Consider the following 24,358-nt stretch of genomic DNA (forward strand, 5'->3'; position numbering starts at 1 on the left):
AGCTATAACACCTAGCTAAAGTTGTTAGACAAGCAAGCCTTTTACACCAGATATGGCTGATCACGAGTGGTTGATAGCTGTCCTCTTCACTTTTTGTTACTTAACTGCAAATAATATTAGACAACAACTAGCACCAATGCAGAGTGAAATGAAAGCAGAATGATCATGCAGTCTTATGTGTATTTCTAGAATGGATTTCTACAACTTCTCCAGGAGCGGCAAATTCTATAAGCATTAACTATTGAGAAAAGACACCTAGAACAACTATGCATAAAAAAATATTTTTTTAATAGTTCAAAAACAATAAGTTGTAAGACATTACATCTTCAAATGTGCTCCAAGAGCTATGGACACAAATGGAATTCCCGCCAATAGCAGAAAGCATCTCGGTTCATCATCAATGATTATGCAACAACCCATGCCAGGTAGAGAAATATCCAAACAGCCCAAAGTTAGGGGGGTACACTTGCTATCACGGTGACATACAGGTAAAGCTGTTACGGAGGTGTGGGTGCTGGTTCTGGCACTTCCAAACACCTTGGTCATAACGTAGGACATTTGTCCTTCGAAACAAGAACATCAGTCTGCATTCTATATGTCCAACCAGTAAATTTTCATTGTGTTCACAGTAGCCATATTTAAATCAATCATCAAGTGTCTATCAGTATTGGATTGAGATGATTTAATCAAACCACATTGGTCATCCTTCTAGAAACAGCAAATATTGCTCTAAAGGTTCTTGCAGTGAGACAAAGCTTTTCCAAAATGTAATTGACCGAAACGAGTAAAAAGAGATGTTTTTTAGAATCAAAACATTTAGTCAACCCAAAACACAGTTGCATGCTGGGGTAACTCTCCCGACTGTATACACCATCTGATTGCACACCATGGCTACCTACCACCTTAACCGTAATATTCAGGAATGAGGTTCAGGTATCCCACATTCTGGGAAACAGCTAATCTACTTGGAAACATTGATGAGCTCCTGATGATCAGCATCCTTTCATTTCACTAACTCAATGGCCTTTACTGCTGCTACGCCGATCCCAACCCCTATTCTCAGATCGCTCTCTGTGTTGGTTACTATATGCAGAACTCTCTGAATAGGAGCCATGACCATCTCGACGGTTGGTATGTGACTCATAATGACTCTCGTATCGTTTAGAGCTCTCCCTATATGGGTCTTTTGACTTGCCAGGTCTGGAGCCTTTGTCATCCTGTCTGTCCTCTCTCCTACTTCGGTCATCCTGTCTATCATCTCTCCGCCCTCTTTCACTCGGTCTCTCATCCCTCCTGTGAGTGTCCGCATTCATTTCACTTTTTTCTGTCCTGTAATCATAACGATTTTTATCACCTCTCTGGTCCTTCAACCTGTCATCCTTTGGGTGCTCTCTGCTAGAGTCCCTGTCATGACTTCGTTCATTTCCTCTGAAGGTGCCTCGGAATTCCTGAGCCTCCCCTGAGAGTTTCTTAACATCTTTGCTTCCCTGTGCTTCTTCCCTGTGGGGAAAGGACTCCTGACATGCAGCTGAGTATTTACTGTATCCTGGATCTTCTTTTTCCTTTTTTATTTTAGCCTCTGGAGGAGATATTTTCTCTCTCAAATGTGTTTGCTTCCCATCTAAAGCTGCTTTTTCTCGCTTCAGTTTCTTTTTTTCTTTCTTCTTCTTACGCTTTTCCTTCTTATCTATAACACAAACATAATGTGGAATATTATTAAATGGTATCAGTCATTGCAGTTTCAGCTCAAATGGTGCCGTCTCTGAAGTATTTCGAACGTAACCAAAACCCAGCTAAAACATAAATGTCAAAAGCATAACATTTCTTGATAATGAACAGGTATGGATAAATATCACCAATCTTGAGCCACAATTATATGTCAACTAATCCCCTTTCTTTTGTTCATCCAAGTACTATTAATTCTCAAGTAAACACACTGACAACATGCAAAGCTTCCGGACTGGGCAGGTTTCACAAAATTGTAGACATTAATGACTGAAAAACAGTTGAATGTAGGCTCAGAGCTCTTAAATGATAATTCACAAAATCAGAATTTAAATAATTGTTTGACCGTATATAGCAATATATGATCAATGGAAATCGTTATCCAAATGTAGTGCATTTCCCTTGCTGTAAGTACATGCTTGAGGGAGGAAATGTGATTAGTTCCAGGAAAGGGACCAGGAGATGTCCATCAGGAATGTGGTTAATGCACACATCGTCATAACTTTGTGGGTATTCACAAACATTCTTGGCTTTTCACACCCATTTTGGCATGCAACTTTAATGGCTGTATAGTCTTCCCAAATCAGTGACTGACCAAAACGCTAAAAAGGCACGCAGAAGTTGACTACGCAAACACCAAACAGTAGAACATTCGTGGAGAAATAGTCCTAAATTGACTTGGTGGACAAAGCGCAGAGAAACATGACACCAATGGGGGAAATAATACTTGAATGCGTTGTATTATTATAAGTTACACAGTGATGACTGAAACAGCAACATTACATGCAAGGAGAGAAGGCTGATAGAATGCTGGCATTCCAACAGAGAAGCCAGCTGACCATTTCAGTGATCCCTGATACACAGGACCATCTGCTTACCTACCCTGAAGGTATCACAGAAGTCTCTGTATCACTTTTAGAAGACCCTGTTTATCCTGACCCCAAGGGATGTGCCCACACTCAGAAAGATTTTGGAGGCCTTAACACACCTGCACTAAATGAGGAAGGATGAGTCTTGTTGGGTGGTGAAATCGCACTTGAAGAAACCAATAAGGGCACTTCAGAATTTCCCACTTGCAAATGTCCTGGAGAGATAGGTTTTCGAGGTGAATTCTACAAATCATGTAAAACGAATAGTTTCTTACCTGTCGGTGTAGTTTTGCAGCTTGAAGATCTTTCTGGATTCACTATGCTGTGCATTATTCCGCGATCTTGTGGTTGGGTCCGGATTCGTAGTCTTTTCTTTGTTTTTTTTTTTTTTTTTTTTTTGTAGCCCAGGTGGGCGTCGACGTACACCATTTGGTGCACCTCCCGTGACGTCGTCGTGCTTCCTGCGGAAGTCCCACCTTCGGGGCGCCATCTTCGGGTTCTTTTTTCCTTTCCTCTTTTTTTTTTTTTTTTTTTTTAACCCTAGGCGATTGATTAATCCTTCTTGTTCCTTTATCTGTATGTTTGTATTTCTTTGATCTTTTCCATTTTACCCCCTCTTCCTCCAGCCTCATCTTCCTGGCGGAGGTGGGTGGGTTCGCTAGTGAATCCAGAAAGATCTTCAAGCTGCAAAACTACACCGACAGGTAAGAAACTATTCGTTTTGCAGCGTGAATCTTTCTGGATTCACTATGCTGTGCATCGATTTTGTAGCGGTTTTCCTAGTTCTGTGGCGGCTGGGTGGTAGATGAGCGTTGGTCGTTGAAAATGTGCTGAAGCACCTTCTGTCCAACCTGTGCCTCCTTGTTCATCTGAATGTCCACGCAGTAGTGTTTCGTGAACGTGTGCACAGATGCCCAAGTTGCCGCGAGGCATATGTCCTGGATGGGCGTGTTCGCCAGGAAGGCCACGGTGGCCCCTTTCTTCCTTGTGGAGTGAGCCTGCGGCCCCTCCGCTAGCTCCTGTCCAGCCTGTTTGTGGCAGAATTGAATAGTGAGGGCAATCCACCTTGCGATGGTGCCCTTAGTCACTGGTCTACCCATGAAGCTAGTAGCAAAGGACACAAACAGCTGTTTCGACTTCCTGAGTTCCTTGGTTCTCTCAATGTAGTGCATCACCGCTCTTCTGGCATCGAGGGTGTGCAGTGCCTTTTCTGCGTTTGTAGTCGGGTTTTGGAAGAAACTTGGTATCTGGATAGCCTGATTTATGTGGAACGCCGACACTACCTTTGGCATGAAGTGTGGGTCCGTTCTCAGGACTATTCTATCTTTGTGAATCTGAATGTAGGGTTCCTGCAGCGTTAGTGCTTGAAGCTCGCTCACCCTGCGTAGTGAGGTTATGGCCACCAGAAAGGCTGTTTTCATAGTCAACATCTGCAGTGTGGCCTTGTGAATGGGTTCAAACGGTGCCTTCATGAGCTCCGTCAGGACCACATTCAGATTCCATGCCGGCGGCGGCAACCTTTTCGGGGCGGCCATCCTTTTGGCTCCTTCCATGAATCTCCGCACCACCTGCGAGCTGAAGAAACTTCCACCTTTTTCACCTCTGGTGTAGGCCACGATGGCCGCCAGGTGTACCCTTAGTGAGCTCGAGCAGAGGTTACTCTTTAGAAGGTGTGTGAGGTACCTCAGTACTGTTGAGTCTCTTGTCATTCTGTTTTGCAGGCCCTTTTTCCGGCACCACACAGTGAACCTCTTCCATTTTGCGCTGTAGCATTTTCGTGTAGTTGGTTTCCTCGCCTCCCGTAGCACTCGCATCGTGCTCGGCGGCAATCTTAGGTGCGCGAACTCTATGTCTTCAGGAGCCATGCCGCCAGGTTGAGGGTCTCTGGCTCTGGGTGCAGGACCTCTCCGTTTTGCATTGAGAGCAGGTCCTTCCTCCTCTCGAACCTGTATGGGTCGCCTTGTGCCATTTCTTGAATTTGTGAGAACCATGTCTGCCTCGCCCACTGCGGAGCCACCAGGATCAGGGTCATGTTGCTGGTTCTGCACTTGTCGAGCACTCTGTGCAACAGGGGTATCGGTGGAAAGGCGTAGGCAAATGTCCTCGACCAGCTTATCCATAGGGCATTTCCCTTGGATTGCTGATCTGGTTGCCTGGACGCGAAGCTTTGGCATTTTGCATTGTGGCGTGTTGCAAAAAGGTCTATTGTGGGAGTCCCCCATCTCCGGAAGAGTTTCTCCGTTTCCTGGCCATTGAGCTCCCACTCGTGTGATGCTGAGGTCTGCCTGCTTAGCCAGTCTGCCTCCACATTGTCCTTCCCCGGTAGGTGAATTGCCAGTAGATCTATCCTGAGAGGTATGGCCCATCTCCAAATCTCCTGAGCTAGGGATGAGAGCGGGAACGACTGTGTCCCCCCTTGTTTGTTGATGTAGAACATCGCCGTGGTGTTGTCTGTTTGGACCAACACCCTCTTGTTGAACAGGTGCCTCTGGAATGCCTTCAGGGCTAGCAGGATTGTTTTCAACTCGAGGTAGTTGATATGGCGGACCGCATCTGCTGGGGCCCATAGACCCCTCACTCTGAGGTTGTCCATGTGCGCTCCCCATCCCTTCTGCGATGCGTCCGTGGTAATGGTCACTGTTGGGATTGGTGGTGTCAGGCTTCTCCCTGCTGTTATGTTGCCTCTGTTCCACCAAGTTATCTCCTCCTGCACTGCGTGCGTAACAACCACTAGATCCTCCCAGCTTCCGTTTGCTTGTGACCATTGTTGTTGCAGCCATTCCTGGAATGGTCTCATGTGCAGGCGCACATTCGGCACCAGCTGGATACAGGACGCCATCATCCCCATCATCTTGCTCACAGCCCTCACTGTCAGAGCTCGCCCCTTCTGGTAGAGCTTCGCCTCCTTCAGTAGAGCCTCTGTCCTCCTCTCGCTGGGCACTACTGTACTGTTGCGGGAGTTGATCTTTGCCCCCAGGAAAATCTTCACCTGCTCTGGTTCCATCGATGATTTTCCCCAGTGGATCGAGAATCCCAGTTTTGTGAGGGTGTCTGTTACGCGTTTTGCGTGCCTCTCGCACTTTCCGCGTGAGTTTGCCTTGACCAGCCAGTCGTCCAAGTAGGGGTAGACATGTATTCCCTGCCTTCGTAGGTGCGCCGCTACCGCCGACAGGCATTTTGTAAAGACCCTTGGTGCTGATTTTAATCCGAAGGCCAGGGTCGTGAACTGGTAGTGTTCTTGTTCGATGTTGAATCTTAGAAGGCCCTTGTGCCTTCTGTTTATTGGGATGTGAAGATAGGCATCCTTGAGGTCCACGGTGACCATGAAGTCCCCTTCCCTTATCTGTGGTAGAACCTCCTGCAGTGAAGTCATTTTGAACCTTTGCGTTCTGATGAACTTGTTTAGGTAACGGAGGTCTAGTATGGGTCTGAGGTCTCCGTCTACCTTCGGAACCACGAAGTAGTTTGAGTAGACCCCTTTGTTGCGTTCTCTGAACGGCACTGTCTCTATGGCTCCCTTTTGCAGGAGTTTCCGCGTTTCTTCTCTGAGTATTGCCAGTTCTTGGGCCGATCTCAGTCTTCCCCTTGGTTTCCTGTTTGGAGGTCTTTTCTCCAAATCTACGCAGTACCCGTACTGCACAACGTTCCGTATCCACTTGTCTGTGGTTATACGCCGCCACTCCTGAAGGTAGAACCTCAGTCTTCCGCCTACTGGTGTCGTATGCTCGTAGGCTCTTGAATTTTCTCTTCCCCCTGATGACACTTTTTTGCGCCTCACCCTTGGGGTCCTGACGAGGGTAGGCGTCCTCTTGCGTGCTGAGTCACTTTGTCGAGGGCTGTTCGCCCCCTCTCCTCCTTTGGCCACGTCCGTTCCCTCTCCCGCGAAAGGACTGGCCCCGAGGTTGATATTGCCAGGTTTGCTTCTGTTGACCTTGTCCGTGACCTTCACCCTGCTGACTTTGTTGGAACGCCTGGTGCGACGTCCCCTGCTGGCTTCCTCCCCTACCGTAGGGTCTTCTCGAGGGATTTCCTCGCCTCATTCCCCTCAGCTGTAGGGCCCCCATGGACCTGGCCGTCTCGTTTTCTTTTTTCAGCTGGGTGAGCTTGTCGTCCACTGTTGCTCCGAACAGTGTCTCTCCATTGAAGGGGGTGCCAAGGATGTTGTTCTGCACTTCCGGCTTGAATCCCGAGATTCTTAGCCATGCATGCCTCCTCTCTGTGACCCCTATGGCCATGAGTCTTGCTGAAGTCTCTGCCCCATCCAACGCCGTCTTTATACAGGAGTTGGCGATGTTTTTGCCTTCATCTATCAGGTGAGAGGCTCTCTGCCGGAATTCTTCGGGGAGGTGCTTTACTAACTCCCCCATCTCATCCCAGTGCTGGTACTGGTGTCTATTGAGGAGTGCATTTGAATTCGCCATGCGCCAGTGCATTGCGGCGTTCCTCTCGACCTTTCTTCCTGTGAGGTCAATCCTCCTGCTCTCCTTATCCGGGGGTGGGCCCGAAGTTGCTGGTACGTTGGCCCTTCTCCTGGCCGTGGAGGCTATGATGGAGTCCGCGGTCACGCTACCCTTGATGTAAGGGGGGTCCAGGGAGGAGTGCTTATATTTCTTCTCTGTCCTGGGCGTGATCGACCGGCAGGTTGCAGGTTCCTTGAAGGCTTCTCTCCCCTGATTCATCACGCTTTGTAGCATGGGGAGGAACTGGCTCCTTGTCTGGATGGGGAGCAGTGTCTCGACGAGAAAATCGGCTTTCGGTTTCTCCTCGTCGAGTTTGACGCCGAAGGCCATTGCTGCGCTCCTGACCACCATATTGTAGACCCCGATGTCGTCGGGTGGCGAAGGCCTCGAAGGGTACGTGTCCACGGGCTCTTCCGGGTTTTCGGTGTCGAGATCGTGCCATTCGACGTCGTTGCTGGTAGATGCCGCCGATTCGTAGAACGACCGTTGGTCTTCTTCCTCGGCTTCTTCCTCATAATAGGGCTCTTCTTCCTCTTCGAGTTCCCTTGTCAGCCCTTCGGCGTCGAACTCGTCTTCGACCTCCTCGACGTCCGCCGATGGAACCGTTGGAATCTTGAATTCCTTCATTCTGGCGTCGAACTCCTTCTTTCTTTGAAGGATGTTCTCCATTTCGGCCTCGAGCCGCCTCTTCTTCTTCTCCATCTCGGAGATGCTTTCGGCGTCGACTGCGGGTCTTTTCGATGAACCTTGCGTCGACGTCGAACGTTCTTTCTGCGTCGATCGGCCCGTTTCATGGGATGCCTTCGACGACCCTTGCCTTTCGGCGTCTTTCGGCACCGGGGAGTCCTTATCTAAGGATCCGCTCGGCCTCTTGTCCGTGGTTCCCCCTTTGGACGTCGAAGTTTTCGGCGCCGGGGCTCCCTTCGTGGACTTTGACTCAGATTTTCTCGAGTCACCCTCGTGTTGTCGAGGTACTTTTTGTTTTGCGCTCGACGATTCTCTTACCTCGTCTTCTTTTTTCTTGTCGGTCTCTACGACCGTGAAGTTTTCGGCTGTCTCGGCGACGTTGTCCTCGTCGTCTGAGGAGAGGCCCAGAGCGTAGAGCGTCGGGGGCTTCCCCTTGCCGTCCATGCTGGCGTTGGCCCTTCTCTGCCGCTCTCTCACCCTGAGTGTCTTCGGCGCGAAGGCTGAGCAGGCGTTGCAGTCGATACTCTGGTGATCGACCGGTAGGCAGAGGTTGCAGACCGGATGCTGGTCTCTCTGCGCGAACTTGTGGTGGCAGTTTGGGCAGAACTTGAATGGCGTCTTGTCCATTGCGCTCAGGGTCTCTGAGCGTGCATTCTCCAAGGCCGTCGAAGAAAAAGGGCGCTGGTCCTCCTTTCTTCGCGCTCCTGATGAAATCTTTTCCTTTCCTGATATCTTCTAGTGTTTCTATCGACGAAACTCGCTTTTCTTCCTTCTTCCTTCGAGTGCAATTCTGGAGCTTCCCGATGACGATCCAGACCCAACGGCGGAAAAAAGAATCTGAAGATGGCGCCCCGAAGGTGGGACTTCCGCAGGAAGCACGACGACGTCACGGGAGGTGCACCAAATGGTGTACGTCGACGCCCACCTGGGCTACAAAAAACAAAAAAAAAAAAAACAAAGAAAAGACTACGAATCCGGACCCAACCACAAGATCGCGGAATAATGCACAGCATAGTGAATCCAGAAAGATTCACGCTGCAAAACCCAGATTGCTGCCATGCTGTATGCTGCCTTTAAGGAGATGGATGGTACTAGAATGTTAGGACCCATTTCCATCAAGGCCATAATAATACTCATTCCCAAGGCAGGAAAAGATCTTCTGGATTCCAGTAGCTATTGACCTATCCCACTCAATTTTTTTTTTTAACATCTTGACAACAATACTGGCATCCATACATAGAAAGGGCATTCACTATCTTCTTCTGAGCGATCGTCCTGAAACCATTTAATGCTTCTAGCATACTTACTATGGGACACCAGAGACCTTCAAGAAATTTGATTAACAATCACCTTTTATCTAGACACCAAAAAAGCATTTAATAGAGTAGAGTCAGGGTACCCGTTTAATATTACGGATAGATTCGGTTATTCCATGCTTTTATATACAAGGTCAAGTAGCTACACCACTCACCATCAGCTCTGATAAATTGTGGACGGTTCCTGATCCTCCTTATACAACTCAAATGTGCTAAACGGAGCTCTCCCTCCTATTTCATTTAGCTTTAAAGCGATTAGCAGTAGCCATCAAAAGCCCTGTGACCAACTAAGAGAGCCCCTTCGATAATAGGTCCTCATTAAGTCTTTTTGTATTAAGAGGACATCTATATCACATTGTTCAACCCAAGTACAACCCTTCCTGCACTACTTTAATATCATTACTGACTTCTTTATCCCAATTGCCAGTATACAAAATACATTGGGGCAAATGCAAAGCAATGCCTCTAGCATTCTAATAATACCACCAGAGTCAGTACTGCCAAATTTCCAATGAAGTAGGTACACAAAGACTTGCGATATTGGGTATATTATTCAATAGAGATCTTTAGGGAATGGCAGAGGTAAATATCCTCCAACTAGAGATCAAGACACAGACTTTGAGAAATGGTCTCAACGTAAGCTTTCTTAATGGAGCACAGTGCAACCTTAAAAATGTGAGTGATCACTAGATTAAACTACATACTAGGAAAGGTACCCTTGACCCTCTACCTAGGGTATCAACAGAATTCATACTGGGCATTGAATGAAATCTGGATGCACTCCAATTGTTGGCTACCTATGTCTCTGACCATCAATATATTAGTGTTCTATATGCTACAGACATATATACACACTGCATAAAGTACTTACAGCAGACCCATGAATTCATACATTAGCCCCATTGTGGTATAACATATACGTGAATGGGAGAGACCCCCCCCCCCCCCCCAATAAATTGGGAAACATGGAAGTCAACCATCATGACCTGGATTCATCCTGCAACAGAAAGTGACTCCTTAAAGTATTTTGTTGAATTGGAGACTGATTTTAATTTTAGTCCAAGACAACTTTGGAAATACTGTCAAAATATACACTGCTTAAGACCATGATGGGGCAGAGTCCCTGGAAACATGCAACTATCTCCAGTAAGAAACTACATAGAGAAAAGGGGTAGTACAAAGGGGTAATATCAAGCCTGTAAGGTCTGTTGACTTATCACCTCTACTCCACCCACAAAATGCCAAGCTCTAAAGACATCGGGCAAGATACATTACAAACCAAATTAGTGACTGAGGACTGGAGACTACTGCTAGCCTCACACAACAAACTGCTGTGTGATTAAGACTGAAATAGTCTCATTTTAAAATATTTTATAATTAGTATCTGACCCCTATATGTTTGGACAGATATGCAGTCATATTAGACCATTCCGAACTGAGATATCGACAAACATGTTAGCCACTGTCGGTGTCACACTGGATCCCATTGAATCGTTTGGCAATATTGTATGATATTGCTGAATGTATAATACCCACTAATCACAGACAACGATGGGTGGCAGCATCATTGAACACATGATATACAAAAATGAATGACCAGAAATCCTTCTTTGAACTCATATTTAAGACCTTAATCTAAATTGCTTCTGGCACACGAACACACTGCAACACATGTCTGGATTTGGCACTGGAATGCAATGGGACTACAATATGATAATATTAGAATATTAAATATGAAGAATTAATACTTGATGAACGGACACTGTATTCTAGAAAGTTATGATGTGTCATTTAATGTATGCAAGCTAGGGATCAGAATAGTACAAGTAACTGAGAATGTGCGCTGCATTCCGAAATGGACAAAACTGTGAGATTAAGATGTGGAAGAATGTAGTTGTTTGAGAAAATTTAATTTATGCCTTATATCTGCTGAACATTTAGCTCTGCTTATCTGTACGTTTACCTTCAATTTGATGAAAAAGCAATAAAAAATTACTGCAAAAAATCTAAACAAGTTACACAGTGACATGACAGAAGCTGACTCCACACAACACACATAAAGTGAGCTGAAAACAGGAACCCAAACATTCCACTGAGATTCAGGAAGACAGACTCAGAGTCAGTCATAGGGCTGACTGATTTCATACACAGGGTGATCGCAAGTATCAAAAACAAAGCTGCCTTATCCAAACTCGAAGCACAGAGGCCTGTGATACTGGGACAAGCAAGATAAGCAAAAGCCTTTGAATGTGGACACCAAGCCTGCTTCTGTTTTAGGGAAGATGGAGCCATGGGCTCTGACGATTACCAGGCATACATTCATGGTATTAGTTGCCAATCCCTATGCTAAATTAAGTCCATTTGGTCAAACTGGAGGCTGAGGCGGGCTTTAGGATTTACACAAAAGTAGTTTTCCTATATAATAAAGGCACAGAAGATGTAGGAAGCCTAATTACCAGCAAGACAGAAGAAGGGATATTAAATGCTTGGGCCACTTCCACATGTTCTCTTATACTACATTATTCTTTCTTTGAATCTCAGAGACAGCTGCTATTTGTTTAGGTAATTGTGGGAGCCTTGAAGTCCGGTCAACCATGTATGAAGTTGCCATGGACACCCTGATGATTTTCGGCAAATAATTCAGTAAAGCACAACACTGTGGAACCAGCTACAGAAGTTATATCTATTAGAGTGGATACTGCTGCATCCCAGTGCCAGCTGGACCCTACAGAACAATGGTTAGTAGTTGTGAAACGCCAACTGAAAGTCAAAGAAGGGAGTCTGAAACTGGGACAAAACTTCTAGAATGCTCATCAGAAAGAACCAGGGTATCCAGAAGACAGGGCAGGGAGAACGATATGTGCTGTACAAACACACCAAAACACCTTGAAAGGTCAGTCTTGAGGTTTTTGGAAGCATTTAAACTGGAGGTGTTACAACCAGACTTCTCCCTGTCCTCGGAATGGCAGCTGGCCCACAAGTCTGATCCAGACGTCTTAAAAAGTATGACACGCCAAGACCAATAATAGTTGTCTTTGTCCGATAACAACAATCATCTTGTTGATAAAAAAGCACACTAGCCCTTTTCTGCAAAATTTGTATAGATGTCTCACAAGGAACTAACTTAAGTGTAAGATATTTTTGGCTCTCTAGGCTACAGAGGGTGGGTGGCAGGTATGGCTTGCTGGAGCCAGCAACAATGTTGCTCACGATCAATGGAAAGAACAAAGAATTCCTCACTACAAAGCATGTCGGTAGGTTTCTGGATTTTCTTGATAATTCAGCCATGGATACTTCTGGTCTGTGGTGGCCAATTGGGAATTCATATGAAGCATCTGGCCTTGATCAGCCAGAGACTCAATCAGGTGGACATACTGAGAAGAGAAAGACTTGAATCTGTCACAAGAAGATAGGCGAATTTAGAGACAGCCAGATGTCTCTGCACCGAAAAAGGGACAAATTCAGGCTGCTCCTTAAAACCTGACACTGGTGGCTTTGTCCATTAATGCAATGGCCTCACATTATATAAAAAGTAAAAATACTCTTGCATATTTAGCATTGGAACACCAATATTGTACTGCAACAAGAAACTCACCTGACCATTGTAAAATCTGGCAATATGAGAAAGGACTTGATTGGGAAGTTGGTTTTCGCCTGTAACACATCAGCTACAAACTCTCCTGATCTAGACACACCACCACCTATCAAGAGTGAGTTTGTTATCCTCATTTTTTATAAAAATCATTCCCTTTAAATACTTTTAGGATCTGAGAGACTTGTGGATTGTTTATTTTGTCTAAATAATGGACAACGCTGGTGGTGGGATCTGTATATGTATCAAACAGTGGCATAGTGGAGTTCTTGACCTGCTTGTCGATAGTCTCACCAACTTTGGTAAATCCAAGTTGGTGCCTGGGGAGACCAGAATATCAAAGTAGATCTTGTGTTGGAGAGGTCTAGGAGACCTGATTTTAGTAATACAAGGATAGAGGGGTTCTTCGGAATGTGATCCTGGACCATGCCATGATAGAAATTTGGAGATACTTTAGCACCAAGAGAGGGACTACACTTTCATCTCTTGTATCTGAAGCATGTGCATAGTTTCCCCACACCATTTTGCCCAATGTCCTCTTATGTGCCATTTTGCAGGGTGGTGTCTCTGATCTTGCCTTGTTGCACTGGCCTGGGGTCTCTTAGTTCTTCACAAAGCTGTGGAAAATGAACGTATGAAAGCAAAGGCAACCTGAAGAGAAGAAAGGCTTGCAATCGCACTTAAGCCAACTTTTGTCTGCCAATGGTCAGTGGACCTAGTAAAAGTTTTATAGGAAGCAGAGCAGGTGGCGATACGTGGGGAGATAATGAAGGATTCTGCTATAAGGAGCAAGTAGAGTAGGGATTAGAAAGTGGCCCAGGAAGCGAGGGTGAGAAAATTCACAACTGGATATAATTCCCTTGGTGCCCCTTCTGAAGGAACTGCTTAGTGCAAAATATGATCTTAATGCCTTTTTCATGACACAAGTGGAGTATGTGCAAACGAAGATCAGACGGGGGCATTACGAACATGGGGTGAAGGCAGGGTACTTACTGGAACTGCAGCTGCACCAGAGGGCGGCTTCCAATGATCTACCCACGATTTGGAGTGTGAATGACACATTACTCTCTCACCCGTGGATATCACTATAGAATTTGCACAACACTTTGCCCATCTCTATGACTCAGCTCACACAAGCACAGGGGATGCGGAAATTAGATTCCTGAAGAGGGTCACTCCGTCCACTGTTGATGATGGCACGAGGAATGCCTTGCAGTCAGGTATCACAGAGAAGGAAACTCAATTAGCCAACAAAGATCTGTCTGCTGGGAAGTATCCAGGTCCGTTCTGGTTCCTCAGTAAATTTTATAAAATCAACAAACATAAAATTGTCTAAGTGTTATCTGAGTGTTTAAAGATGTGGAATCCAAAGGGTTACTACACCCTCAATTCAATAGAGCTATTGTTACATTGCTGCTTAAATCTAAGAACAATGTTCAAATTACTGCCCAATCTTGCTATTGAATGTAAGTGTCAGGATTCCGGGCAAAATACTTGCAGACACGAAAAGTTGATCCCATATCGTATCAGAAACCTTAGGGGATTCTAGGAGACAGAAGGGTGCTGTGCCGAAGAGACTCATACGTTTTTCCTCCAGGGGCATGTCTGTCTTTCTTTAGGACTAGTTTGGAGGGGTATGGGCATGTCCTAGGGTGTGAGGATTGTTGTTTTCATTGATGCTTGTGTTCTTAGCCTTTATAAAAGTTTCCTTCCCTGTTTAGAACACTTTAAGATCTAAACTTTATATTTATATTCCTGGATGGGGACTATGATATAGATATTGGTTTTCTATATTGTACATTACATGTATTTTGAATGCTTGAATTCTAATGTCCGAGTTCTGTGCGTTAACAGTTATTATGACTACATTATAACAATTTCTTTTTTAAAAAAACATCTCCAAAGTCTAGTTTGACAGTGTTGGACCTAGTCTACTAGGCTGTGGTGACACCTCAGATCAACAACAGTGAACTGTTTGCAAAAGTATGTTGTTCACTGACTACAGAAGCACTTTCCTGGCCACCAGGTATGCGTAGTAAGAACACATCACAAGGAGGTCCTAGAAAATAATTATATTCACCTTTTGCTTCAGTTCAAAGAAGTATTGGAAATCCTTGGGTTCATAGGTCATGAAAATAGTAGTTTATCAATGTATCATAGTGAACTATTGTATATACTAGCAGAAAAGGAACCACACAGGAAAACTGCAAGCCATATTTATGAAGGTTAGTTCTGACAAATGCACTGACAGGATCCACATTCCTTGGAACAGGTTCCCTGCTGAAGATGTCGCTATTATGTTCCTTACGTTTTATCCCCGGTGTTTCTTTATTACTTCCACATACCTCTAATGTGCAATGCAACTTTTTGATGGTGAATGTATCCTCAATGATTTACATCTGGACTGTAGTTTTTAGATCTCACGTACCCGACAGTGTTTAGCTCTTTATAGACAAAAGTCTCTTGTCATTCATATGCTTGCTTCTTTTTCGGTAGCTTACATCCCTCTTGTGTTTGCCTGTCCCCTGGAGCATAACCTCTTTACCATACTTTTTAATAGCTGACTTGTGTACTTCCACAGCTCACATTTAGGGAACAACTTTTTTGTTAATCACTCTATGAGATTGCACGTCTTCTTTTTCTCTTGTTTGCTGCTTATCCCCTCCACACCCAAATACCTGCCCCCCAACTGCTTTCCTTTCACCTGCTCCTCTACCCCTTGCGGTCCTTGAAACACATACCTCCCCCCCCCCCCCCCCAAGGGCCCAGCAGGAGCAATTTGCTGCTGGGTCTGAGCAAGCGCTTTTGCACATCTCTGTTGCTCCCGCTGCACTATGCATACCCCAAATCTGCTCTTCCGTTGTTTCCCCAGCCCCTCACAGTCATTTAATTTTAGTGTTACTTTGATAGTCTGGAGGTCCTGCAATTTTTTTTAACCAATGTAAGTAGATTCTGCTATGTTAGATCAGTAAATTTGAAAAAGAGAATGGCCCCCACATCATTCTGTAGACGTGTGCTTCCGTGGTGACGCGTCTGCGTGCATATGAAATATACAGGTGTGTGCCTAAAGAATGACATGACTAGCAAAACTGGTCGTCATCGCTGCACAACATCGGCAAAAACATTTCGATTTTTGCCAATGATGTAAAGCACCGGCAAAAACCACTGACCTAGCCAATACGTTAACAAGACGAGACCTATTGGCTTTGTTATGCTTTTTCAAATTTGACCTAATGCTGGTTGCCCATTTCTAGCAAAATACTGCATTCAACACTGGCTAACAGAGAGGAGAAAAATGCAAGCATCATGGTTTAGGAAAGGAATTTACATCTCTTACATACTAATTATCTATTATTTTCATTGGCTACATACTGTGACTGGAAGAAACAAAGTTTGATTATATCAAGGCGTGTTTGAAAGGCAAAAATATAACCTTGTGAAGCAGCAACACATAAAAGACATCATAAATACCAAAGGGGTGTTTAACACAAGAACAAATCAAGTATATATTATCTTCTTGTGAAATGCCCAAAAGTATTTAATTTGAAGTCAGCAATAGGTAAATAAGTATATTTTAGTTAACTTGTTCCAAGTATGCTGGGAACCAAAATGTAGTCTTGGGCTTTGATTTAAAATAAGCGCATCACGGGAGTTGTAATGTTTATTTGCTTCAAATACTTAATGAATTTCATAACTATGATTTTAAAGAGAAAGTCCAGGTTTGGATACATCCTGCTATGAAAATGGAGCGATCTGGTATGCCTACGTTTATTATATGTAGGTATAAATAAAATGAAGGTACTGCTTTCCAATGCTACATGTGTATGATGGATTATAGCACATATAAAACAGATGGACAAGAAGAGATCACTGCATTGACACCAATAGGTGATCATTTGGGAGAGGGCTGTGACTGAATTGGCACAAAGACTGAAGTAATTTAGCACCCAAGAGAAGTGATTTCTCCAAAGAGAAGCCTAGGATATATTGAGCACCGCCACCAATCTTTCCTGTATGTCATTTTGATTATGTCGAAACAGAGTTTACATAATAAGTGGACATTAAATCTTCATATTTCATGTACGTTTGTTCCCAATTCTTCTGTGTGGGCCTGCTTTTGTGATGAATTAGCTGCTAAGTGGGAATTAATTTACACATGTATGTTTGATGTCTGTATGTGGATAGGTGAATGTGGATTTCAGGCAGTTTCTGGGTTGCTTTGGCATCTCTCTAACACTACCATTTGTAACTCTCCGTCAGGCTAAATTCTTCTCACCCCGATGTAGTCTCCCAAATCCATCTTGCCTCCTCTTTCAGCCTTGTTTCGTGTTCTGCTTCCTCAATGCCTGCCAAGGAGAAGCTACAGGTAGTATATAGACTACAGCTCCATTTTGGAGAAGATCACTCAATTCACATGACCTCTTTATGACCTGCTCTCTCTTGCTTTCTCTTTTCCATGCTCATGTCACATCTAGCAACTCTGCTTTGGTCTTAGCATAACAAATATCCAACATAAACAAACACTCTTCTGTGTGTGTTTGGGTGACTACATGTCAGGTGGTCTGTCTTCATGAGTGCCTGTAACTCTGTTGGTTTGTGAATGTGCTTCGATCTCTGGAACTATGTGGCTCTCTCTGGAAAATATTGTTTGTGTATCATCTAAGTTAACGTGTACACAGATGATGTGTGTCAGTTTGCATGAGTGTGTATGTGTGTTCTCTATCCAATAGTGAAATCTATTAGCTTTGTCAATGATTGCCAGTATTTTGGCACCAGAATACCAATGTTTGTATTAATCACAAGTAAAGTTACGTTAAAAAAACAAATCCATGATCTGCTACAGAGCAGTCAAAAATGTCCATTTCCTTTTGTTGATCACAGCAGTTTCTACAATGAATCTCCAATTTGGTGCATTCTACAGTTGACTGGACAGTTTTAAACCGACCAGTTGGTTCAAGTGTGTGACGGCTCAGCAGTTTATAAAGGTAAAGTTGGATCTGGAGGAAATGCAGGGCAGTGGATGACAGATGCAACCTCCTGAGAACCGCGCTGTTCTCGTGTGTGACTTTATCAAAGGTCAATTACTCAAAAAATGATAAGTGCAGTTAAACCTTCAGTGACAACTGAGGAGCTCCATCAACAGGTCTTAGTTTGAATGAGCTAAGACTGTCACACTAACCTTTATGTTTCTTCGCTGGCGCCTCATCCTCAGATGGCGATTCTGAAGAGGAGGGTGGTGGAGTTTTTAAACCACAACCTTGCTCTCTCAGTGTCTTTGTCACATCATCAATGTCGTCTGTGTCCTTTGGAGGCCGATAATTAGCCACGTGGTCCACACGAATGGTCCTTCCTTTAATCTGTCAAGAGAAATTTTCAGATTACTCCACAAAGTCAAAAAAGATAAATAAGCAGCCTCTAACTCAGGTAGACTTTATAGATGGCACTTTCAACGGTCAACTCGTGTTACAAAAACAAACGTGGTTCTTCTTGTAATCCATACATGTGGTCAATTTCTTAAGTGACAGCAACAAAAAATTATAAACTTTATTAAAAATTCATTGAACAAATACTGCATTATTGTGTTCAACATTTAAATTGAACCAATAGTCGAATTGGTTTACTGGTTTTTAATTTCAGTAAGTGCCATTTCTATTATATGTGTTTTTTATCAGGGTTTTGCACAGTGGAAGTAGCATGGGGGCTTTGTTACACCACACATCATTAGGATAATATTATAACATCGAAATCGTGATTAACAGCCATAGCCCCAATTGGCCATCCCCACATTCAGCCCAAAAGCTTGAACAACTACCATAGAAGAACAGCTGAAGCAGATGCATGACCTGCAGGCCAGCTTTGTGCCATGCCCCTGCACACTACCAGGTTTACTGCTCTGGCATTCTCTACGATTCACAACCCAAGGCTTCCACCCATTCAAAAACAAGCATTGGCAAAAGCCACTAGAACTCGCTTTTGCAAGAGTTAGAGCTATTAGGGTTGTACATAGACAATGTCTGTTGCCTTATGGAGTGGATGTAAGTGGTGTGGAGTGGAATTATGTGGTTGGAATGAAATTGCTAGTTGGGGAATTGTGTGGCTTGGTGTGCACTGGATTTATGTGGATAATAATTAGGTGGTATTGAGTGTTCTGGGACTGTGTGTCAGAGTGGAATTATGTGGAATTGTATTTTGTGTTGATGAATGGTATGTAGTGGAGTTTAAGTATGTGGTGTGCTACTGAATGTTGTTGGATGATGTGGATTTATGTGGTGTGGATTGGATGTGTGTGGTGTACTGTGTAATTGTGTTGAGTTGAATGATGTGGTTTGGTGTCTAATAGGGTGTGGAATGAAAAATGTGTGGAGTTAAATCGTGTGGCATGAAACGAATAGTTTCATACCTGTCGGTGTAGTTTTGCAGCTTGAAGATCTTTCTGGATTCACTATGCTGTGCATTATTCCGCGAGCTGGTGGTTGGGTCTGGATTCGTAGTCTTTCTTTTGTTTTTTTTGTAGCTCAGGTGGGCGTCGACGTCCCACCGTTTGGTGTACTTCTCGTGACGTTGGCGTGCTTCCTGCGCAAGTCCCACCTTTGGGGCGCCATCTTCGGGTTCTTTTTTCCCTTTCTCTCTCTCTTTTTTTTTTTTTTTTTTAACCCTTGGCGTTCTTGTAATTTCCCTTTTATATATCCTTTCAGTATTTTCTTGTTCTTTCATTCTTTGTCCTTCCACCTCTTTCTCCTGCCTCATCTTCCTGGCAGAGGTGGGTGGGTTCGCTAGTGAATCCAGAAAGATCTTCAAGCTGCAAAACTACACCGACAGGTAAGAAACTATTCGTTTTGCAGCGTGAATCTTTCTGGATTCACTATGCTGTGCATAGATTTTGTAGCGGTTTGTTATCTTTGTGGCGGCTGGGTGGAAGATGAGCGTTGGTCGTTGAATATATGTTGAAGCACCTTCTGTCCTACTTGTGCTTCCTTGTTCATCTGTATATCCACGCAGTAGTGCTTAGTGAGCGTGTGCACTGATGCCCATGTTGCCGCCAGGCATATGTCTTGAATGGGTGTGTTTGCCAGAAAGGCAATTGTTGCTCCCTCCTTCCTTGTGGAGTGGGCCCGTGGCCCCTCCGATAGCTCTTGCCCTGCCTGTTTGTGGCAGAATTGTATCGTTAGTGCGATCCATCGTGCAATGGTGCCTTTTGTCACTGGTCTACCCAGGAAGCTCGTTGTGAAGGACACAAAAAACTGCTTGGTTTTCCTGTGCTCCTTGGTTCTCTCGATGTAGTGCATCACCGCCCTTCTAGCGTCTAGAGTGTGCAGTGCCCTTTCTGCGCTTGTTGCTGGGTTCTGAAAGAAACTTGGTATTTGAATTGTCTGGTTCATATGGAATGCCGACACCACCTTTGGCATGAAGTGTGGGTCCATTCTCATTACGACTCTGTCCTTGTGTATTTGGATGTAAGGTTCTTGCAGCGTTAGCGCTTGTAGTTCGCTTACTCTGCGTAGTGATGTTATTGCCACCAGAAAGGCTGTTTTCATTGTCAGCATTTGTAGCGAGGCCTTGTGGATGGGCTCAAAGGGTGCCTTCATAAGTTCCGTAAGGACTATGTTGAGGTTCCATGCCGGTGGCGGCATCCTCTTTGGTGGCGCTATTCTTTTTGCCCCTTCCAGGAATCTCTTTACTACTCGTGACGTAAAGAAACTTCCTCCCGTCTCACCTCGTATGTAAGCTACGATCGCCACTAGGTGGACCCTTAGCGAGGATGAGCATAGTTTAGCCTTTAGTAGGTGTGTGAGGTATCTAAGCACCGTTGATTCCCTTGTCAATTTATTTTGCAGTTTATTTTTGCTGCACCACATTGTGAACCTTTTCCAATTCTCCCCATAGCATTTCCGTGTTGTTGGTCTCCTTGCCTCCCGCAGCACTCGCATAGTGCTTTGAGGTAGTTTAAGGTGTGCGAACTCTATGTCTTCAGGAGCCAAGCCGCCAGTCCGAGGCTCTCTGGCTTTGGGTGTAGAACCTCTCCGTTCTGCATGGAGAGCAAGTCCTTTCTTTTTGCGAATTTGTGTGGAGGACCCTGTGCCATTTCCACTTTTTGTGAGTATCATGTCTGTCTTGCCCACTGTGGTGCCACTAGGATCAGTGTCATGTTGCTGGTCTTGCACTTGTTGAGTACCCTGTGTATCAGTGGTATTGGTGGAAAAGCGTAGGCAAATGTCCTTGACCAACTTATCCATAGGGCATTCCCCTGGGATTGTTTTTCTGGTTGTCTGGATGCGAAGTTTCGGCATTTTGCATTTTGGTGTGTTGCAAACATGTCTATTGTCTGTGTACCCCACCTTTTGAATAGCCTTTGCGTTTCCTGTCCATTGAGCTCCCACTCGTGGGATGCCGAGGTCTGCCTGCTGAGCCAGTCTGCTTCCACATTGTCCTTCCCTGGTAGGTGTATGGCCAGTAGGTCTATTTTGAGTGGGATTGCCCATCTCCAAATCTCCTGTGCCAGAATGGAAAGGGGGAACGATGGTGTTACTCCCTGCTTGTTGATGTAGAACATTGTTGTAGTATTGTCCGTCTGCATCAACACTTTTTGGTTGTATAGCTGCCTCTGGAAGGCCTTCAGGGCTAGCAGTACGGTCTTCAATTCCAGGTAGTTGATGTGTCTGACCACATCTGCTGGAATCCACAGACCCCTCACTCTGAGCTTGTTCATGTGTGCTCCCCATCCTATCTGGGATGCGTCTGTGGTGATGGTCACAGTTGAGCTTGGTGGTGTCAAGGGCTTTCCTATAGTTATGTTCTCCCTGTTCCACCATGCTATCTCCTCTTGCACTGCGTGCGTAACAACCACTAGATCCTCCCAACTTCCGCTTGCCTGTGACCATTGCTGTTGCAGCCATTCCTGGAATGGTCTCATGTGAAGGCGAACATTGGGGAATAGGTGAATGCATGACGCCATCATCCCCATGATCTTGCTTGCTGTTCTCACTGTCAGAGCTTGCCCCTTCTGGTAGAGGCGCGTCTCCTTCAGCAGGGCTATTGTTCTCTTTTCGCTGGGCATCACCGTTCTGTCTATGGTGTTGATCTGTGCCCCCAGGAATATCTTCACCTGCTCTGGTTTCATTGATGATTTCCCCCAGTGTATTGAGAATCCCAGGTTCGTTAGTGTCTTTGTGACCCGCTGTGCGTGTTCCTCGCATTTTTTGCGTGAACTTGCTTTTATTAGCCAGTCGTCGAGGTAAGGATACACATGAATCCCTTCCCTCCGCAGGTACGCTGCTACTGCTGCAAGGCATTTTGTGAAAACCCTCGGTGCGGACTTCAGGCCGAATGCCAGGGTTGTGAATTGGTAGTGATCTTTGTTCATTGTGAACCTTAACAGTTTTTCGTGCTGCCTGTTCATTGGGATGTGCAGGTAGGCGTCTTTGAGATCCACTATGGACATGAAGTCTCCGTCTCCCATCTGTGGGAGTAGTTCTTGTAGGGATGTCATTTTGAATTTTTGCGTCCTTACGTACTTGTTTAGGAACCGTAGATCCAGGATGGGTCTTAGTGTCTCGTCCACCTTCGGTACCAGGAAGTAGTTTGAGTACACTCCTTTGTTCCTCTCCTTGAATGGTACTGGTTCTACGGCCTCCTTTTGGAGTAGCTGTAGTGCCTCCTCTGCGAGTTGTGCTAGCTCCTGTCCTGAGTGTTCCCTTCTCTTTGGTTTTCTGTTTGGAGGGCTCCTTTCCAACTCTATGCAGTATCCGTACTGTACGATGTTGAGTATCCATTTGTCTGTAGTTATTCTTTGCCATTCCTGAAGGAAAAACCTCAGTCTTCCGCCTACTGGTGTTGCATGCTCGCAGGCGTTTGGTTCGTGTACCCCCCTCATTTTGTTCTTTTTGTGCTCCACACACAGAGGTATCTTGTGGGTGAGCCGTCTTCTCCGTGCGAAGTCACTTTGAGGTGGGTTGGTCTCCCCCTCTTCTTCTTTGTCCTCGTCCGTTCCCCCTACTGCGAAAGGACTGGCCTCGAGGCTGGTACTGCCAGTCTTGTTTCTGCTGCCCCTGTTGGCCGTGGCTCTCGCTTTGCTGGCCTTGCTGGAAAGTTTGGTGTGACGTTCCCGGCTGGTTACCTCCCTTTCCGTAAGGTCTCCGAGTCTCCTGAATTGCAGGGCCCCCATGGACCTTGCTGTCTCATTCTCTTTTTTGAGTTGGGTGAGTTTCTCATCCACCGGTGCCCCGAACAGTGTTTCTCCGTTGAAAGGGGTGTTCAGTATAATATTTTGGACCTCTTGTTTGAATCCTGAAATTCTGAGCCAGGCCTGCCTCCTTTCAGTGATTCCTATCGCCATCAGTCTGCTTGACGTCTCTGCCCCGTCCAATGCTGTCTTAAGGCATGAGTTTGCTATATTCTTCCCCTCTTCCACTAGATGGGAAGCCCTTTGTTGGTATTGTTCGGGGAGATGCTTGATTAGGTCCCCCATCTCGTCCCAATGTTGGTACTGGTGCCTGTTCAGTAGCGCATTTGAGTTCGCCATGCGCCAGTGCATTGCAGCGTTCCTCTCTATTTTCCTTCCAGTGAGGTCCATCCTTCTGCTCTCCTTGTCAGGAGGTGGCCCCGAGGTCGCCGGGACATTGGCCCTTTTTCTGGCTGTGGATGCAATAATGGAGTCAGCAGTGACCGATCCCTTGATATATGGAGGGTCCTGTGAGGAGTGTTTGTATTTCTTTTCTGTTCTGGGCGTGATGGATCGGCATGTTGCTGGTTCCTTGAACGCCTCTTTCCCTTGGTTCATGACACTCTGGAGCATGGGGAGGAACTGGCTCCTAGTTTGGATGGGTAGCAGTGTTTCGAGTAGAAAATCTGCTTTCGGTTTTTCCTCCTCTAGTTTCACGCCAAAAGCTGCAGCCGCACTTTTGACGACCATGTTGTACGCCCTAATATCATCTGGCGGCGAAGGCCTCGAAGGATAGGTCTCCACGGGCTCTTCTGGATTTTCGGCGTCGAGGTCCTGCCCTTCCAGCTCTTGCATCGTCGACGGTGCCGAGCCGTAGACTGACTGCTCCTCCTCCTCTTCTTCTCCCTCATAGTAGGGATCTTCTTCCCCTTCTTCAGGAGCTTTCTACTGCTCTTCGGCGTCGAACTCTTCCTGCTCCTCGACTTCGACGAGGACCGTCGCCGGTTTCGTTGGGATTGTGAATCTCTTCATCTTCTCGTCGAACTCCTTCTTCCTCTGAAGGATGCTCCCCATCTCCGCCTCGAGCCTTCTCTTTTTCTTCTCCATTTCGGAGGCATGTTCGGCGTCGAGCGCTGGTCTTTTCGACGAAGCTTGCGTCGACGCGGCCTTGTCCTTTGTAGTCGAACGCCCCACCTCGTGGGTCTGTTTCGACGAACCTTGTTTTTCGGCGGTCTTCGGCACCTGGGAGTCCTTCTCGAAGGATCCGCTGGGCCTTTCGTCCTTGGATCCACATTTTCGGCGCCGGTGTTCCTTTCGAGGACCTAGACTCTGGTTTTCGAGAGTCAGTGTCTGGTTTTCGGGGCCCTTTCGGGGGTTTTGTGCTCGACGTCTCTCCTACCTTGTCAGATGTTTTCTTATCGGTCTCTGCGACCGTGAAGTCATCAGGTCCCTCGGCGATGTGGTCTTCGTCGTCGGTGGAGAGGCCCAGGTCGTACAGAGACGGGGCCTTACCCTTGCCTTCCATGTTGTAGTTGGCTCTCCTCTGCCTC

General features: G+C 45.7%; 1 protein-coding gene across 1 annotated transcript in view; it reads right to left on the minus strand.

Annotated features, from left to right (window-relative positions):
- Nucleotides 1-269: 269 nt before the first annotated feature.
- RBMX2 (RNA binding motif protein X-linked 2) overlaps nt 270-24,358 on the minus strand; it is a 118,769-nt gene continuing 94,680 nt past the window's right edge. The window contains exons 5-6 of the mRNA XM_085607639.1: nt 17,829-18,006; nt 270-1,687 (exon numbers count right to left, since the gene is read on the minus strand). Coding sequence (XP_085463765.1) covers nt 1,017-1,687; nt 17,829-18,006 — 849 coding nt within the window. The 3' untranslated portion in view covers nt 270-1,016. The remainder of the gene's footprint in view (nt 1,688-17,828; nt 18,007-24,358) is intronic.

The sequence above is a fragment of the Triturus cristatus genome, chromosome 5_2 (genome assembly GCF_964204655.1).
Source record: "Triturus cristatus chromosome 5_2, aTriCri1.1, whole genome shotgun sequence".
Classification (NCBI taxonomy): Eukaryota; Metazoa; Chordata; class Amphibia; order Caudata; family Salamandridae; genus Triturus; species Triturus cristatus.